The sequence below is a fragment of the Rhinopithecus bieti genome, unplaced genomic scaffold (assembly GCF_001698545.2).
Source record: "Rhinopithecus bieti isolate Rb0 unplaced genomic scaffold, ASM169854v2 scaffold_19663, whole genome shotgun sequence".
Lineage (NCBI taxonomy): Eukaryota > Metazoa > Chordata > Mammalia > Primates > Cercopithecidae > Rhinopithecus > Rhinopithecus bieti.
The window spans coordinates 971,059-990,410 of NW_016809524.1; the positions used below are offsets into that span (position 1 = coordinate 971,059).

At 40.0% G+C, this 19,352-nt stretch overlaps 1 protein-coding gene across 3 annotated transcripts in view; it reads right to left on the bottom strand.

The window, feature by feature from the left end:
• SMG1 (SMG1 nonsense mediated mRNA decay associated PI3K related kinase) overlaps positions 1 to 19,352 on the bottom strand; it is a 64,064-nt gene that overhangs the window by 33,497 nt on the left and 11,215 nt on the right. For all 3 annotated transcript variants that reach the window (XM_017889614.1, XM_017889617.1, XM_017889618.1), the window contains exons 13-26: positions 17,330 to 17,439; positions 16,206 to 16,353; positions 15,672 to 15,831; positions 14,822 to 14,942; positions 11,073 to 11,321; positions 10,031 to 10,315; positions 8,768 to 8,912; positions 8,521 to 8,659; positions 6,704 to 6,934; positions 6,423 to 6,600; positions 5,359 to 5,520; positions 3,941 to 4,158; positions 3,578 to 3,732; positions 1,545 to 1,767 (exon numbers count right to left, since the gene is read on the bottom strand). In XM_017889614.1, coding sequence (XP_017745103.1) covers positions 1,545 to 1,767; positions 3,578 to 3,732; positions 3,941 to 4,158; positions 5,359 to 5,520; positions 6,423 to 6,600; positions 6,704 to 6,934; positions 8,521 to 8,659; positions 8,768 to 8,912; positions 10,031 to 10,315; positions 11,073 to 11,321; positions 14,822 to 14,942; positions 15,672 to 15,831; positions 16,206 to 16,353; positions 17,330 to 17,439 — 2,524 coding nt within the window. The remainder of the gene's footprint in view (positions 1 to 1,544; positions 1,768 to 3,577; positions 3,733 to 3,940; positions 4,159 to 5,358; positions 5,521 to 6,422; positions 6,601 to 6,703; positions 6,935 to 8,520; positions 8,660 to 8,767; positions 8,913 to 10,030; positions 10,316 to 11,072; positions 11,322 to 14,821; positions 14,943 to 15,671; positions 15,832 to 16,205; positions 16,354 to 17,329; positions 17,440 to 19,352) is intronic.

Below are 19,352 nucleotides of genomic sequence, written 5' to 3' on the forward strand. Positions count from 1 at the left end.
AAATGCATCTATAAACAAAACTATTTTTTAAAAAGTAGATAGGGATTAATTAAAACTCAGAAAACTGGTTGTGGGTGGGGACATATAATTAGGGAGAGAAGTAGGACTTCTATAAAGTTTAATTTCTTTAGATAATTCCTTTTTTTTGAGCTGTACTATATCTAAAAGACACAGGTATTCTTAATTTTTAAAATTATTCTTTAAAATGTACAAAATCATTTAAAATTTTTCTGTGATTTATTATACACACATACACACACACACACGTGCACGCACACACAGGGTTTACAGGGTTTCCTCCTATATCCTCTTCTGATTTTCTAACTTGATTTACTGAAAGAGAAACAAAGAAACAAGAAACTGGTCTTAGAACACAAGAAGACGCAGGCCAGGAGTGGTGGCTCACACCTGTAATCCCAGCAATTTGGGAGGCCGAGGAGGGTGGATCACTTGAGACCAGGAGTTCGAGACTAGCCTGGCCAACATGGTGAAACTCCATCTCTACCAAAAGTATAAAAATTAGCCAAGCGTGGTAGTGCATGCCTGTAATCCCAGCTACACGGGAGGCTGAGGCAGGAGAATCACTTAAACCCAGGAGGCAGAGGTTGCAGGGAGCCAAGATTGTGCCACTGCACTCCAGCCTGGGCAACAGAGTGAGACTCCATCTCAAAAAAACAAGCAACCCCCCCCCCCCCAACCACCTACACACACACAAGGAAACTCGAGTTTTGGCAAGAACACATAATAAACTTCATCCTTCATGTTAGTTTTCTTTCTTGTACTTCTAGCTATTTGCTCTGAATTTAGCACCTTGCATTTGCTAAAGTTGGCTGTACTTTTTGTTTCTACATCTTTTAATAGCTTTCTCATTGCTCAAGTTCAGTAAGGAAATCAGTTAGGAGCAATAAAGGTAAGACACAGAGAAAAGAGGGAGGGAGAAGGAACAGCTGCAGCTACAAAGTAATAAGCTCCCCCAACTAATGGTGTTATTTGCTAGAAAAGATAAAGACCTAAGAGAATATAGAATTAAGAAAACCAAAACATAAAAGATAAGGATTCTCAAATATGTTCCATGCAGCATATGTGGAACTGATTCCAGAACAACTACTTATAAAAATTTATGTTGTTATAGGTGACTATTTTATCTATTAGAAATACTGAATGCTCTTCTCATGAAAAACTACATAGGCACAGGGTTAAATTTCTTATATTTTATGAGGCAAATAAAGTAGGCAACCAGTATTTAGCTCAGGGTCACAGCCCCTTCCTTGGCTAATTTCTTCATCTGTTGTTCACTGGTGTGAGCCTTCCACACATGAAAGATTGGGCACCTTTGCCATCCATCCCCCTTTGCCCACTGATTTCCAAATTCTTAAACAGAAACACTTACTTCTATATTGCTTATAAGCAACTGGCCACAGGCTGCCTTCTACAGGCTTATGAAATCTCTTACATTCCAAGTAAGGAGTCCACTTATTTAAATTTCGTATCTTATGGGAACTGTGATGTGCCATTTCAGTAGCATGCTTGGGATTATTCTCTACCTCTTTAAATGGAATCCAGCTGCTCCCAGGCTTTGCAGGGTTCGATGGTGTCTTCAGTTTTTCCAGGGCATTTTCAATGGCATCACCATAGTTATCCTGAAACCATTTTTCATGAGGTGTTTCTGCAGGAGCCGCTGTGATACTCCTCACGTGCTCCAAAGCAAATACGATGGGCTTCATCAAAGCTGTGTGCTTCTCCCGCATGATTGCAATTTTCTCTTCTCTGACCAAGAAGACATGTTTATTCAAAAACTTAAATGTGTACATTAAAGTTTTACACAAACATGGAACAATTTAAATATATCAACTGTTAAGTAAACAGTACCAAGGAATAAATCTAAATAAAGCAATAACATATTCACAAAGTAAATTACTAACAAAGAATTTTGTTTTTTGAGACAGGGTTTTGCTTTGTTGCCAGGCTGGAATGGAGTGGTGCAATCTTGGCTCACTACAACCTCCACCGCCCGGGTTCAAGCAATTCCTCTGCCTCAGCCTCCTGAGTAGCTGGGACTACACACGCGCGTGCCACCACGCCCAGCTAATTTTTTGTATTTTAGTAGAGACGGAGTTTCACCATGTTGGCCAGGATGGTCTAGATCTCCTGACCTCGTGATCCGCCTGCCTCGGCCTCCCAAAGTGCCAGAATTACAGGCATGAGTCACCGCACCCGACCAATAACTGTTTTTTGTTTTTTTAAAAAATGCAGCTCATAAAAGAGGCAGCTCCTCTTTTCAACGAATTAAATGATGCAGGGAAAATGCAATATCAACATGCAAAAGAATGAAGCAGTAACTCAAAATGGATCAAAGACCTAAACGTAAAAGCTAAAACTACAAAACTCTTAGAAAACATAAGGGAAAGGTTTCATGACACCAGATTTGGCAATGATTCCTTGGATATGGCATCAAAAGAACAGATAAATTAAATTGAGCTACACCAAAATTAAAACTTTTGTAAATCAAAAAATGCTATACACTATGGAGAGAATGAAGAGACAACCCACAGAATAGCTGCAAATATTTGCAAATCATGGATCTGATAAGGGTTAGTTAGTAGCCAGAATACATAGAGAACTCCTACAATTCAACAATAAAAAAAAAACCCAATTAAAAAATGGGCAAAGGATTTGTAATGACATTTCTCCAAAGATATGCAAATGGCCAATAAACACATGAAAGGATGCTAAACATCACTAGTCATTAGGAAAATGCAAATCAAAACCACAATGAGATACCACTTCGCATCCATCACTACAGCTATTGTCAAAAAAAAGAAAAGAAGTGTTGCCAAGAAAAGAAAAGAAGTATTGTCAAAAAAAGAAAAGAAAAGAAGCCCTCATGCATGGCTAGGAGGACTGTAAAATGGTGCAGCCACTGTGGAAAAGTGTGTTGGCGCCTCAGTAAGTTAGAAGTAGAATTGCCATACAATTCAGCAAATCCACTGGATCATCCACAAAATATACACGAAATTCATATAAAATAATAGAAAGCGGGGACTCAGATACTTGTATACCAATGTTCATAGCAGCATTGCTCACAGAGCTAAAATGGAGAAGCAACCCAGCTGTCCATAAACATAAGGATGGACAAAACGTGGTGTATCCATACAATATTATCCAGCCATAAAAAAAAATGAAATTCTATCACATGTTACAACATAATAAACCTTCAGGCCATTATTCTAAGTATAAAAAGCCAAACACGAAAGGATGGATACTGTATGTTTCTACTTCTATGAAGTAGCTAAAATAGGCAAATTCATAGAGATGACAAGTAGAATAGAAGTGGCCAGGAACTGAGGTGAGGGGGAAATGAAGAGATAATCTTTAATGACTACAGAGCTTCTTGTTTAAGATAATGAATAAATTCTGGAAATGGACCGTGGTGATGGTTGTACAATATTGTGAATGTATTTAATGCCACTGAATTGTACACTTAAAAATGATTAAAATAGTAAATTTTATGTTATACTTTGACACATTAAAAAAAGAGGCGGCTTCACTATCTCAGGACAAGTGTATGGAAACATACTTGCGTAAGGTGTTGTTGTTCTGGACTCTCTTGACCTCATCTTCGAGCTGCTGAATTCGTCTCAGGACATACATGTGTTGTTGCAGCAGAACTCCTAGCCAGAGCTCATCCCAGAGCACAGTGACCCTGCGCAGTTCAGCAACGAGCATCTGAACCTGCATACACGGAACACCCAAACAGCTCATCTACAAGCCTACCCACAGCACAGCTCTTCAAACACTGGATTTCATAAGTTAAGTGTGTGCAATTTGTGCTCATTATACAATTAGAGAACCCTGACTAGTGATTGTCAATACAGATTGGCAAAAGCAACTTTGATTATTCTATGAAAAATTATTCTACAACATGTGAGTTTCTTTGTACCTGTAACACCATGGTTGGATTTGCAGAGGACAGCTTATCTACAATTTTGCTGTAACAATCCTGCATCATGGCTTGGTCTTCATTTAATCCACTTTTAGGTTCATCCTTATTGCTATCCTGAGATGCAGGAGGACTTCCTCCCTCACATTCAGAAACCAGCAATTCTTCTCCTTGAATATTGCCAAGTAAAGTTGGAATTGCAGTGGAAAATTTATTTCCTGTAATGAAATAGGAGAACAAGGAATACTTTGAACATTTCTCCCATCTGCATATGCTGAGTTAGGGAAAACACTCATAATCTATTTGACTCAAGAGCACTCATTGCACTGATTTGCCTTCCATGCATTGAACTGATTAAAGATTGTGGATATTCTGCCTTTTTATAGGTTGAGCTTTCATACTTATTAATACTACAAGCTAATGGAAGATACAAAGGAGAAAGATAGTAAGTGTTTAAAAAATAATGTATTCTTCAAGCTGGAGTTCAAAACTTGGTATAATCCTTTCTCTTTTTTTTTTTTTCTTTGGAAACAGGGTCTAGCTCTGTTGCTGAGGTTGGAGTACACTGGCACAATCTCGGCTCATTGCAACCTGTCTCCTGGGTTCAAGTGATTCGTGTGTCTCAGCCTCCTGAATAGCTGGGACTATAGGTGTCTGCTACCACACCCAGCTAATTTTTTGTATTTTTTTAATAGAAACAGGGTTTCACCATGTTGTCCAGGCTGATCTGGTCTCAAACTCCTGGCCTCAAGTGATCCACCCTCCTCGGCCTCCCAAAGTGCTGGTATTACAGGTGTGAGCCACCGCACCTGGCCAAAACTTTGGTACAATTCTTATCTACCAGTAACGGCTCAATGAGCCTGGCAGAGTTACTCCATTTCTCTACGTCTTGGTGGATTACTGTCAAGGCTACAGGTAATGTGTAAAGCACATGTCCTGGTGTCAGATACATAGTAGTTACTCCTTCAATAAATGCTAATTATTACTATTAAAAAACCTACAGCCAGGCGCAGCGGCTCATGTCTGTAATCCCATCACTTTGGGAGGCCGAGGTAAGTGGATCACCAGGTCAGGAGTTCAAGACCAGCCTGGCCAAGATGGTGAAACCCCTACTCTATTAAAAGTACAAAAATTAGCCAGGTGTGGTGGCACGTGCACGTAATCCCAACTACTCAGGAAGCTGAGGCAGAGAACTGCTTAAACCTGGGAAGCAGAGATTGCAGTGAGCTGAGATGGCACCACTGCACTCCAGCCTGGGCAACAGAGTGAGACTCCATTTCAAAAAAGAAAAAAGAAAAAAAAAAAAAGCCTACAAACTCCAACGACTCTGGAACATAAGGCTTAAAAACTTTGACCTAACTAAAATTACTGGCACAATAACTTATACTTAAAAGTAGCAATATTTGAATATTCCATACCTGAAGCCTGGGATTCACTACTAAGCGATATGGTACCCACTATTGCAGGATACAATATGAGATGTGGGGAATCTTGAGCCACGCGGCAGAGAAGGTTACAAATACTTTGGCGCACATACACTTCAGGGTGGTTTAAGCGTGAGAAAAGTTGCGGAATAATTCCTTCAGGATAAGAAGAGAGAAAGACGTTTTAAAGTTATTTAAAACCATGAAGAAACTATCAGCATCGTAGATCAAACAGATAAAACCTGATGTGTGGCCGGGCACAGTGGCTCAAGCCTGTAATCCCAGCACTTTGGGAGGCCGAGAAGGGCGGATCACGAGGTCAGGAGATCGAGGCCATCCTGGCTAACACGGTGAAACCCCGTCTCTACTAAAAAATACAAAAAACTAGCTGGGCAAGGTGGCGGGCGCCTGTAGTCCCAGCTACTCCGGAGGCTGAGGCAGGAGAATGGCGTGAACCCGGGAGGCGGAGCTTGCAGTGAGCTGAGATCCGGCCACTGCACTCCAGCCCGGGCGACAGAGCGAGACTCCGTCTCAAAAAAAAAAAAAAACAAAGAACAAAAAACAAAAAAAAAAACCTGATGTGTGTCAGCATTAGTACAAATTTTAAGAGTTCAGATTTCTCCCTGTGATAATAAAGAACCACACACAACAGTTCTTGATTTGCAAGTCTGGTTAAGGTTGGCTTAGATACAGAGCTGTAATCAAAGTCCAGGGCAACTCAAAAATGTTGTGGAGAAATGTATCTTCCGTGAAAGCCTACAAACAAGGCAGACACAGACAAATTTTACAGAGGGTATATAAAACCTTTTGAAAATTATTCACCATCCTCTCCACAATTCATTTTGTATATAAAAAGCTCCTGCCTTTCAGCTTCCCATTTCCTGGAAAGGTGGGAGGTAAAGTCCTAGCGATGTAACAAGCAGTGCAGGGTGTCCTAGGAACTTAATCTGGCTGTTCTTTTACACATTCAAATAATAAACATAAGGAAACCACTTTTTAAAATCTTATATATCCTAATGAGAAACAATTTTTCCAGAAACATTTTATGCAGGTGTCACCTCTCCACGGTGCGGTGGGTGTTGTCTCCAAGCCGTGCTCCAGATACTGCCGAAGCTCACCAGCGTGCTTCACAAGCAACCGTAGCAGGCGCAATGTGGCCATCACGATCACGTCATCAGTGCTCTGTTCCGCTCTGTGACTTAAATGCAGCCGAGGGTCATCCTCATCTAAAGGAATCTAACAGTGAAAGATGAGGGGAATAAAAAAGAAAATAACTCAGAACACTATTTTTGTTTAATAAGTTTCCAAATTAATTTTCTTAGAACACTGTGCTACATACTTGACCAGCGTTGAGTTTAAGGAAAGTAAAGTATGCACTGCAAGAGAGTTTGTATAGGCTGAATATTCTATCTACAACTTTCCTCCACACTTTAATAACTCCTTCAGTTGCACTTTCATCAAGTTCTGAAAGCCATGGGCAGCTTGATATCAACTGACGCCAGATAACATCAACCATGTCATCTTCTTCATTATCTTCACTCTCTGTTATCTGAAGGGTTATATCTTCATCCTGAAAAGAAATTGTGCACAACATTCTATTTTAAATACAAATTGAAAAGGAAAAAGGTATGCAATTTGACTATCATAAAAACATTCTTCTCATATATAAAATTATCCCAAATTTAGTGTTATATAAACTAAGTCAATGTCAGTATGCTTCTCTTCATGATACATTTACTAATATGAAGCCAATGAAGAAGAATACAAGCATTTAGCAAAGATTAGACTTTTCTGGGGTTTCACTGTACTTTAAAGGCTTCCAAGTTACAATACAGTATTCTGCCTGCAGAAATTTTTTTTTCCTTGTGACAAAGTCTCATTCTGTCATCCAGGCTGGAGTGCAATGGCACGATCACGGCTCACTGCAACCTCTCTGCCTCCCAGCCTCCCAGGTTCAAGCGATTCTCATGCCTCAGCCTCCTGAGTAGCTTGGATTACAGGCGCCCACTACCACACCCTGCTGCTTTTTCGTGTTTTTAGTAGAGACAGGGTTTCACCATGTTGGCCAGGCTGGTCTCAAACTCCTGACCTCAGGTGATCTGCCTGCCTCGGCCTCTCAAAGTGCTGGAATTACAGGTGTGAGCCACCGTGCCCAGCCTATGCTGCAAAAAATTAATAAGCACAATCAGCTCAAAAGTTTGAAGCTGAATGTACACAGAATACATATACTAAACCTCATTCTCTTCAGAGTACTGTGCATGTATCAGACACCAGCTTAGGCAGAGACTTAGATACGCTGCTGTTTACAGCAAGAACTGATCGATATAGCTTAGCTTGGCAAATAAAATCCATGCCTTTGAGGACTGCAACTAAATAACATATTGCTTTGGCATTCGAGAATTGATGGAACTCTGAAGGGAGAGAGTGTGAATTCTAAGATCATCTAGTCCATTTTCAACACTGGCTGCACATTAGCATCACTTAGTAAGTTTAAACACACACATACACACATGCACACACACGTCTCACTCAGAATAAATGGGGTTAAGTTTCATGCACTGGCATATTTTAAAAGCTCATAACCAAGGGTTAAGAACTACAATTTCTGATAAGAGTAATTTAAAAAGAAATTTAATTTACCTACAATGAACTTCACTTATTAATTTTTTCTTTTGAGACAGTCTCACTCTGTCACCTAGGCTGGGGTGCAGTGGTGCGATCTCACTGCAACCTTCAAGTGGTTCTCCTGCCTCAGCCTCCCGAGTAGCTGGGATTACAGGCATGTACCACCACACCCTGCTAATTTTTGTATTTTCAGTAGAGATGGGATTTTGCCATGGCCGGCTGGTCTCAAACTCCTGACCTCAAGTGATCCAACCACTTCGGCCTCCCAAAGTGCTGGGATTACAGGTGTGAGCCACCATGCCAGGCCAACTTCACCTACTTTTAACAGGACTCTAAGGAAATGCCTTATTTTCTCAAAAGAAGTATATTCTTCTTAGAAAAATAAAACTCATTTTCATCTTAAAACGCAGAAGTGTTTATTTACAACAACAACTGGTAAGCCCCATTCATTTATCAAATATATATGATCAATTTTCTCAAAATCAATGATTTGGAGTAGCAGTCTTGCCCCAAGCACCATGTTTTCCTTGCCTGAATCCCTGCTGGCCGACATACAGCCTGTCCAAGAATACCATATATTCTCTCTTTCTCTTCCTCAGTTATAGTGTCTGGAAGCAGATTCTGAACTTCAGATTTTTCTCTAGGCAACAGACGAACACCTTCTCCCTGACTATAAAAATGAACAAGTCATCAGTATTTTAGCTACCAAAACTTTACCATATCAGCAGACATTTAAATATCTATTTATGCAATGCATAAACTACACATTTAAACATACCTGGCATTGTCAACCACCTTTCTGCCCCACCTGTAAGCCCAGCTGGCCAACGCTGCCCAAGATTTGGCTACTTCAGGTGCCTGTACTGAAGATAGGTGATACAACTGTCCCAAAATGAAGTCAGGTTCTCCAACTCCAATATGCACTGCCATAATGGACAAAAAATAATTATAATAAAAGAACTCAACAATGTAACATTCATAAATTCCTAATGACACTCCCATTAGCATTTTAGGTTTTTATCTGCAAACAATCAAAAGTTCCATAATATTACTGTACAAAACTTGGTAAGGCACAAATATGAATTCTGTTGTCTAAAAGGTTGGTATGTTGAAATGAATTCATTAGCTTCCCAAGTAAGATTAAATTATCTCCTGTGGAAGACATCAACGTCTTTCATGACACTGAACACTGTAAACAGTCAGGTGTCAGCTGTGCTGTAGAACGTCTTGCATTATGAATCTGACTGGCTATTTCCTCATGATCAGATTCACTTTAATCATTCTGGCAAAAATAATAAATAGGTGATGAGTATACCATTTCATTCATACAGACTCATGAGGCAAACATCTTTATTCCCTTGTTAGAGGTGAAGACACTGCCTGCTATGGTGCATTTGCCAAGACGAAGATTTATAATGATGACAAGACAAATCCTTTACGAATATCAAGACCCTATCAAAATTATTAACACCAATGTAAGTAACTAAACTCTCAGACTTCAGAACAACAAAACTAAGGTATACTCTCATGTTTCAGCAACGAAAATCATCTCCCAAATTTTCTCTCAAATTTTAAAAACAGGGGAATGGTGCCTTCCACAACAGGCACTCAAACATGGAAAGACTCAACTACCCTATCTGTAAGGTATCTTTCTGTTACTAGCACTAGCATCAGAATGGGAAACTTGAATCTTTCTATAGTTTCTGTGTTCCACCAATCAATACGAACACAAGTAACTATTTTAAACCTTTGTTGCTCTTTCTATTGTGAGGTGAAATTTTTTGATATGAGGGGCATGATTTTATTGTCAGCAAAACATCTAAGTCCATAAAAGCAAACAGCCTGGGGCAGAGTTCAGTGACTTCCAAAATGGCATTCGATCCTAAATATGTTTTAGTTATTTCCCAACAATAAAATAAACTCAATTTCCACAGTTACACTTTTTATGGAAAATTATAGCCAGCATAACATTATAAACTTTAAAACAGAAAAAAAAATAGCTTCTAAAATTAATATTCTAAAGCTAACAAAGAAACGCTACCTGTAGATTCACTCTCGATCCGAGGATACTCTTCTTCCATCGTATTAACAGATGGCAGTTCTATTAAAGTGAGTATGTTTTTAGACAAAGTAGAAAGACCTGTGAAGTTCTGTTGGTGCTGAGCTCTGTAAACCTGTTTCAGCTGTCCTGAAATCTCTTTCCATTCTGCCTGGATCCATTTAGCCAGTGTCAGAATTGACTTAGCAACTGCATATTCAGCTTTCGCAGACTTGCAGAAAGATATGGCACAAGAACTCAACATTTCCATTGCATGCGTTGACTGGCCTACAGAAAACCACAAAGTCAGAACTTAGAAACTTTAAAAGCAAATGATGGAGGGAGGCACTTGGGTTAGAAAACAAACAAAAATGCAAATGACTGACATTATTTCAGTGTAAAATAATCAACTTAAAAAAATAGAGACAGGACCTCACCATGTTGCCCAGGATGGTTTTAAACTCCCGGGCTCAAGCAATCCTATTGCCTCAGCCTCCCAAAGTGCTGAGACTGCAGGCATGAGCCACTATGCCCAGCACAATCAGGGCTCACTATAGCCTCAACTTCCCAGGCTCAAGCAATTTTCCTACCTCAGCCCCTCAAGGAGTTAGAACTACAGGCATGTTCCACCACACCCTGCTAATTTCTTTGAATTTCAGTATAGCTGAGGTTTCACTCTGTTGCCCAAGCTGGTGTCAAACTCCTAGGCTCAAACAATCCTCCCATCTTGGCCTCCCAAAGTGCTCAGATTGTAGGCATGAGCACCTGGCCCAAAATAGTAAAGTTAAAAAAACATGTAAAATCAGTGATCAGTGATCTCTGGAAGTATTTCTTACTGTAATACATTGCAACAAAATTCTTTTAAAACCACAGAATTATAAAGGTAAGTCAGTAACAAGCAACTTATTATTCAGGATGCAAATATTCTTCAACAGATGGAAATAATCAACTTTCCTATTACTACCTTATAACATACATACACAGTAACATTCATATACATGATTTTTATTATACTCATGTATTAACCATAATTAATTTTACTAACCTGCTGTATATAGCAATTTTGTTTTCTCAATATCAAGTTCGGGCCCCCATTTTTCATCCACTTGACCTTGGGTTGATAGTTTTTTAAAATGTTGGACTAAATCTTGTGCAGTGGTGGTCTTTCCCAGCTGAACTTCACTGCACTGTGCCAGCAGTCTTGTTGCAAGGGACACATTCCCTCGTTTTCTAGCAAATTTTGCTGCTGTTAGACCTAATTCCATAAGATGGCTTCTAATTGGGACTGTTTGTTCTGAGGAGAAGAAAACGTTTTATTAGACCCTGATTTGTCTAAACCAGACTGCATGGAAACATGGCCAAAAAATTATTCCCCAACTATCCCTCTTCCATACCACCTCCCGAAACAAAGATAACTCATCCTCAAATCCCTAGCAGCTAGCATAGTGCTTGAGATACAATGAACAGGTTTTGCTAAATTAAATGTGTACAATGAAGTCAAGTCAAGTCATTCATTTCAAGAGATTTCTTTTTAGTTTCTGAATCTTTGGCAAAAAACCTGGGCCAACGGGTAGGAAGAGCAAGGAAGCAGGGAAGGCTAAATCATCCCCCCACACTTCTGTAAGTACCCTCTGCCCTACAACCATTCTCTTGGTTTTCTTTCTACCTTGCTGAAGAATCCTCAGTCTCTCTCTTCCATCACTCATCTATTAAACACTGGTGCTCCCTGGACTCAGTTCTAGGCTCTCTACTCTTCCCACTGCACACTCTCCCTGGACATCATCATCTTTTCCTGTGTCTTCAATTACCACAGAAACGCTGACAACCGTTCAATCTTCACCCAGACCTGACATCTGAATACCACCTGCCAACTGGTCACCTACACTCTATTTATTTCAAGAGGGCTTCCACTATTGTCAGTGATGCCAAATGGAGTTCATTTTCTACCACCCTCCAAATCTTTTACTCCCTTTGTCCATTTTCCCCTTCTCAAGGAAGGGCACAGGATCAGCCGGCTGCCTGTGAAAGTACTTGGCCACCATCACAGACTTTACTTTCAACCCTCATAGCCCATTTGCTTTTTCCTTCCCCTACTGCCACCCTAGTTACCCTCTTTAGCAGAGACTTCAGCCTAACTTAGGTCCCTTTGCCCCCATTCTTACACTCTTCTAATCCATTTTCCAACTTGCAACTGAAGTGACATTACACAAAGGGTAAATCTGAACATTTAACTTCCCTGCTTAAAAGCCTCTGATGACTTCTCACTGCCATTCTGACAATTCCAAACTCCCGAATTTGGCTTGTTACTGATGCCTTCCAGCATTCATTTCCAATCCCAAACTCATCTAGTGCTCTGTCTCTCCCTACTCTCTCTTAGGTGAACTGAGTCATCTAAGAATCATTATTTTCTCTGGCCTGCGCACATGCTTTTTCTAACCAAGTCAGCCTGCCTTCTTCCTCATCTTTATCTTCCTTAACTCTCGGCTTAAATGTTACTTCCCCACAAGTCTTTTTCTGATTCCTAGGATTAAATCAGGTGCACTCATTATTTGCTATTCCTTGTTGTGGGTTTTTTTGTTTGTTTTTTTGAGACAGGGTGTCACTCTGTCACCCAGGCTGGAGTGTAGTGACATAATCATAGCTTGCTGCAGCCTTCATTTCCCAGGCTCATGCAATCTGTTCCCTCTCAGCCTCCTAAGCAGCTGGGACTACAGGCACATGCCACCATACCCGGGTGAATTTTTTTTTTTGAGATGGAGTCTCGCTCTGTCGCCCAGGCTGGAGTGCAGTGGCACGATCTTGGTTCACTGCAAGATCCACCTCCTGGGTTCACGCCATTCTCCTGCCTCAGCCTCCTGAGTAGCTGGGACTACAGGTGCCCACCCCCATGCCCGGCAAATTTTTTTGTATTTTTAGTAGAGATGGGGTTTCACTGAGTTACCCAGGTTGGTCTGGATCTCCTGACCCCATGATCCACCTGCCTCGGCCTCTCAAAGTGCTGGGATTACAGGCGTTAGCCACTGCACCTGGCCCACAGCCAGGTGCTTTTTAAAACTCTTCGATTAGAGACAGGGTCTCGCTATGTTGGGTCGCTGTGATTGATGTCCTTTTTCCCTGCCAGAATCTACAATCTCCTTGATCACCATTATATCCCAACATAGAGCAGTACCTGGTACAAAGCACATTTGATCAATATTTGCTGAATAAACAAATAAAAAAGAAGAGGAATGGAGTTCTTTCTCTGAATACAACTGATGGTTACTGACTTTTCTTCTCAATTTAAAAACTTATGTGATATAAAAAAAGGACTGGCTGGGCACAGTGGCTCATGCCTGTAATCCCAGCTACTCAGGAGGCTGAGGCTTGAGAATCACTTAAACCTGGGAGGAGGAGGTTGCAATGAGCCAAGATAGTGCCACTGCACTCCAGCCTGGGCAACAGTCAGACTGTCTCAAAAAAAAAAAAAAAAAAAAAGGGACTGGAAAGGAGATGAGGGTACTTGTGAAGCCATACTATATGACACGCTCTCTTCGACTTTTATATACCTTGTCTCATCTCTTCATCTCATATAATCCTTACAAGTATCTCAAAAGTGGGGTAATCCCCATATAATTGAAAAGGAAAGCAGTTCCGAAGTTCAGTGATTTGCCCTTAAGGTTCCTCAATCTGCAAACATGAGGCCAACGATCCAACCCCAGGTATGTTTGGCAGTGAAGGACCAGTTGAGTCACAGCTGCAAGTAACCACCCTGCAGTACAAGTCCTATCTTGGCCGTTAGCTTATGTTGACATTTAACACTCAAATTTACTCAGTAACACCAACTATCACGTTTTCCACTAAAACTCCACAGCATTCTGGCAACTTCTCTATTTTAGAGCAATAAAGTAAATTGTTAGCATCCCTTTGACATAGAAATATTTACACAAATAGCAATTCTCTAGCCATTTATTTGGAGTACTTAAAACCCAACATTCACAGTACATTTTATGTGCAAAGAATTTATGTTCAGAATACAAAAATAAGTCTTATGTCTTCATTAAAAGTGGGTGAAGAATTTGAACAAACATTTGAAAACTAAAATACACAGTGGCCACTATGGAAATGAAAATACACTCAACATCATTAATCATCAAGAAAATGTAAATAACACTATGAGATAATAATCACTACATATGCACCACAGTGATTAAAATTTTTTCAAGTTAAGCCACGTGACTCAACAAGGCACATTCACTCAAGAGAAACATAAATATACGTCCACTCAAAGACTTGCACATGAATGTTGAGAGCAGGTTTATACTTAATAGCCCAATGTGAAAAAACCCCAAAATCTATCAAAGGATGAAGGGAGAAATAAACTGTGGTATATACATATAAAATACTACTACTCAATAACAAAAAGGATTGTATTCCTGATACATGCAATATGGGTGAACCTTAAAAATATCATGCTGAGCAAGAGAAGCCAAACACAAGAGAACATGTTATGATTTCACGTACATAAAACTTTAGTAAAGACAAGTCTAATTTATAGTGACAGAAAGCAAATCAGTAACTGCTGACAAGGCAAATGAAGAGATGACCACAAGGGAACCTTCTGGGGTAAGACGGTGTTCTGTATCTTGATCGTATTGGTGGTCACACAAGTGAAGACACGTTAGAACTCATCAAACCATACACTTAGAATGTGTAATATATACCTCAATAAAGCAAAATTTAAACACACACACACACACACACACACACACACACACATCCCTTTAATTTTCTCTTAAAAAAAAAAAAGCCACTTACCTTTAATTTTCTCCAACAACCGATTCTGGTACATAGTATACCTTAACGCCTGCATCCATGGCCTTACATCATGCTGTTTACATGAACGTAAAGCTTCACTGAAGAGTGGAATAAGACAGTCCTGCCAGAGAAAAACCAAAATTACTTAACGTAAAACAGGCTCTTGATATGTCTGCAGATACATAGCAAGTCTTAAGTCCAAGACTGCAACATAGTTTGGCTACTTCAGACTGATTACAGTAGTTTTATCTATTACACTACACCTTTACATCATTTATCTTCTACTTACAAGAGGCAAGCACACAGTAAGAGAAAGCCTTTTGTTCTGAAGGGAAACTTTCTTCAGAATATTAAGTCTAATTTATCAATAAAGCACATTACAAAAAAAAAATCACAGCACATTTACTATAAAGCAGACTGCTAAATTGCAAAAAAACATTACAACTAATGCTTTATAATGAGGTTCTCAAAGATCATCATTCGTTCGGAAGCCCTCATCTCTGGTTGAACTTTACCCCACTTGGGATGAGGAGGAGAGATCTTTGTTTGCAGCAAATCCAAAATTTACGTAATCCGCCTAAAGGAACTGTCTTTACATACACCACCTCCCACCCCAAAAATAGAAAAAAAAAAATTGAGCAATTTGCCATCCTTGAGATTATCTCAGGTTCTTCCATCTGCCCCATGTACTTCCCAAATGAAAGACTGCCTGAAAACAGCATGTTAGACTCTGGATTTACTAGCTTGTCCAACCACAAATCCTGTATCAAAAAACTCAAAAAATTAGGTCTTTGTTCTACAGTAATGGCCATTAATAGTCATAAGAATGTGCTTGTAAAAATATACAGACCTCTGTTGAAAGTCTGTTAGAAACTGTGTTCTCCAAAGCAGATGAGCAATATAGCTGCAAGGTACTTAGAACTGGCAAAGACTGCGAAACTGTTAGAGTAGAAAGTCTCAGAGGTCCAACAGAGATGCGGGATGTTTGCTTCAAATACTTTACCACATTTCTGAAACAAAATATTTACTGTTGATTAATGAAAATTACAATTCATAACCACTCAAAAAATAAAGCAATTGATAACATGCTATCAAACTGACATCCAAAGTTGGGGGAAGTAAGAGGAGCAGCCTACTCTATAATAAGATGATATTAGCAAGTCAAGACATTTGCTTTTGGGGACTTTTACATTTTACTTCATTTCAACCTCAGTTTATGTTGGCAAGCAGCATTCATGTATCATATGACTTCTACAACTAAAATGAAGCTATTAGCGCTAGTATTTAGTAACTTAGTAACTCTCCTTCCAGCCCTCTTTCACCCCATGTATGTTCATCACATGATATATACTATGTACATTTACCTCCATAAGAGTAAACTTACTCAGTTATAGACTGCCACTTCTGATCTTGTTCTATCGGGTTTAAAGCAGTTGCCAAACAAACAGAACTTCTTAACAACTGAACCTCAATGGATTTCTGAAGTTCCCTTGGATCTGGACTTAACATGTTAGGAAGCAGTTTCTTCATGTCTACAGAAGTTAAATAAAATGTCATTAAGTTAATGTGCTTTTATTATAAATTTTTATTTATATTTGGCATTATTAAAAAATAATCACCAATGAATAGCTCCTTTAATATTTAAGGCAGTTAAACACTATAAGCATTACTGAGAACTATATAAAAATCATCACTTCATATAAAATTACTGTACCTCAGATGCCTAAAAAGCAGTTGCCTTCAAAGGCTCAAAAATCAGTAAGTCGAGGCCGGGCGTGGTGGCTCACGCCTGTAATCCCAGCACTTTGGGAGGCCAAGGTGGGTGGATCACAAGGTCAGGAGTTCAAGACCAGCCTGGCCAAGATGGTGAAACCCCGTCTCTACTAAAAATACAAAAAATTATCTGGGCACAGAGGCAGGCACCTGTAATCCCAGCTACTCAGGAGGCTGAGGCAGGAGAATCGCTTGAACTTGGAGGGCAGAGGTTGCAGTGAGCCGAGATCGTGCCACTGCACTCCAGCCTGGGTGACAGAGCGAGACTCTGTCTCAAAAAAAAAGAAAATCGGTAAGTCAATCTACTATTTAAGGGGACAAATCTAGACCCGCATTAGCAAATCTTGCTCAATCCAGAATATTCGTTCAACTTTTTAATAACATTTTATAAAGAGTTCCATTTGTGATAAAGAACCTAATTAATGAGCCACATCAAGATGAAAGCCAAGAAAAATATTTAGCTGAAACACTACTTTGTCCTTTGTCAAACAAAACGGCTAGATAAATCTCAAAGTATTAAGGTGGCCATTTTTTTTTAATTTGACTTAATTTTAACTGCTTTTTATTTCCCAAATCAAACATAAATAGGGCAGCCCTAAATTTGTTGCTTCACATGGGATTCTGCCCCCCAAAAAACGTAAAATAACTTCCAGATTTCCCAGTAAAATAATACTAAGCCAAACATTCTGAGCAACTTGTCCATTAAAATAATTTTAAAACTATTTTCTCAAATACCTATTTTTTCTTTTGATCCTCCAGCAAGTAGATTGATATTTTCTCCTGGTAACAATTCTAATTGCTCGGTACATTCAACAAATTTTCCAGACTCAAAGCTGCTTAATGATCTGTAATTTAAAAATCGGTTAGCTTGTATTCGCAGCCTGTGGAACCATTAAAAAAAAAAACAAAACAAAACAGAACAAATTCTAGGAAGACAGCAAAGTACAGAGCATTCTTCTGACAAAATTCCTTCCACGAGGATGCCACTGTTTTGGTTTTTATGTTGAAGATGTGACTACCATTTAATTAGTACTCAAATTAGAGTGGCAAACCAGAAAGTCACAACTACAGGCTTTCAGTAGAGTTGACTCGCCCCTGTGTCTCCTTCCTGTTTTCGTGTGTTGCAGCCTGTTCTCTTCAGAGCCTAACACACTGATAGTAGACCTCTGCAGGACAACTTTGACACCCAGTTCTCTCCAAGCTGCGAGTGAGCTCCCTGTGCAGCCTCACTCCTCACCCACAGCATGAGCCCTTGCAGCTCTCCCAGCATCACAGTCTTGTATCTCAGTCCTGGCTTCTTGCACTGCTGGCATCACTCTGTCTCTCTCTTTCTCACCTACTTCTCTTTTTTTCAAAGAATTCTTCTCTTTCATCTGCTTATATGAAAAATAATGACACCTCTGAAATTCTTTCCTGTAGTCCTGCAGCATCAATGCCAGGAAGACAGGCCTTATCCTCCCAGCTCTGTTGTTCCTTTCAGATCCCTCACCCTGTCCCCATTTTCATGATAGGGGCTCTCCAGCCAGGAAGAAGACACTGTTTCTCTCTCTCTCTCTTTTCCATCTTTGCCTGTCCCTCTCACTGTGTCACTTCCCTTATAACTCAGCCTGAGGCCAGTGTTGGAAAGGCACATCAGCGGACTTATCCTGTGCCTGATTCTACCTAGATCAGTACAACCACCAGCTTCTCAGGGGGAGCCTTGCGTACTGGGCATGATGAACTGATGCCAACACATTCATCGTTTCTGCCATTAAAAGGTCCTAAAGTCCTCTGCAGTGGCAGGTTCCCCAAGTCCCCACTATGCTCTACAATGCCCTATGCTTTCAGCTAATGACTGAGTCCTCAGAAAAACAAACAAACAAAAAACACAGGCTTTAATTTCCTCTACCCCTACCCCCAATCTACCATATACTGCCCAAATTCTCTCTACACCAACTTTGACTGCTTTCCTTGAGGCATAGAAAAGGTGAGGTCCAGTTAATCTATCAGTTCTTTCTCCTGTCTCTTCAACCTCTGCTTTCCAGTGGCTCCTTCCCCTTGACCAAAAGAACATAATCTCTCCAACATTTAAAATAAACATTTAATATTTCCGTCCAGCAACAGCTTCCCATCCTCGACTTAAAGAAAAACTCACTGACCAAATAACTTAACTCAAGCTTTTCATTTTCAAACGTCTCTACCACTCAATACTATTCAATCGAGCTGCTTCTGTCTCTCTACAATACTCTTTTTCCTCATAATCCCTAGAGCATCTGACAAGCCTGACTACTCCCATCTAGATGTTCTATATCTAGGACACTTCCCTCCTCAATGTCCCTGTGTTTTTTTGAATGGCTTCCTCTCCTATCCTTTCACAAAAATGCTAAACTAGGATTCTGATCCAAGCCTTCCTTCCTCTTCACTCACTATTCTCCAGAGGCTTCTCTCTGGTTTGGTGGCTTACAAAGGCTCTAGAGTATAGAGACTGAAAAGGAAAAAGGGCCTTTTCTGTGTGCTAATGATCTGCAAATCTCTCGAGCTTAGACTTTCTCCTTAGTTCCAAATCCAATTCTTAACAGCTTACTCAACAATCTCATCTGCACATTTCTTTAGAAATCTTAAAACATGCTGGGCGCGGTGGCTCAAGCCTGTAATCCCAGCACTTTGGGAGGCCGAGACAGGCGGATCACGAGGTCAGGAGATCGAGACCACCCTGGCTAACACGGTGAAACCCCGTCTCTACTAAAAAATACAAAAAAACTAGCCGGGCGAGGTGGCG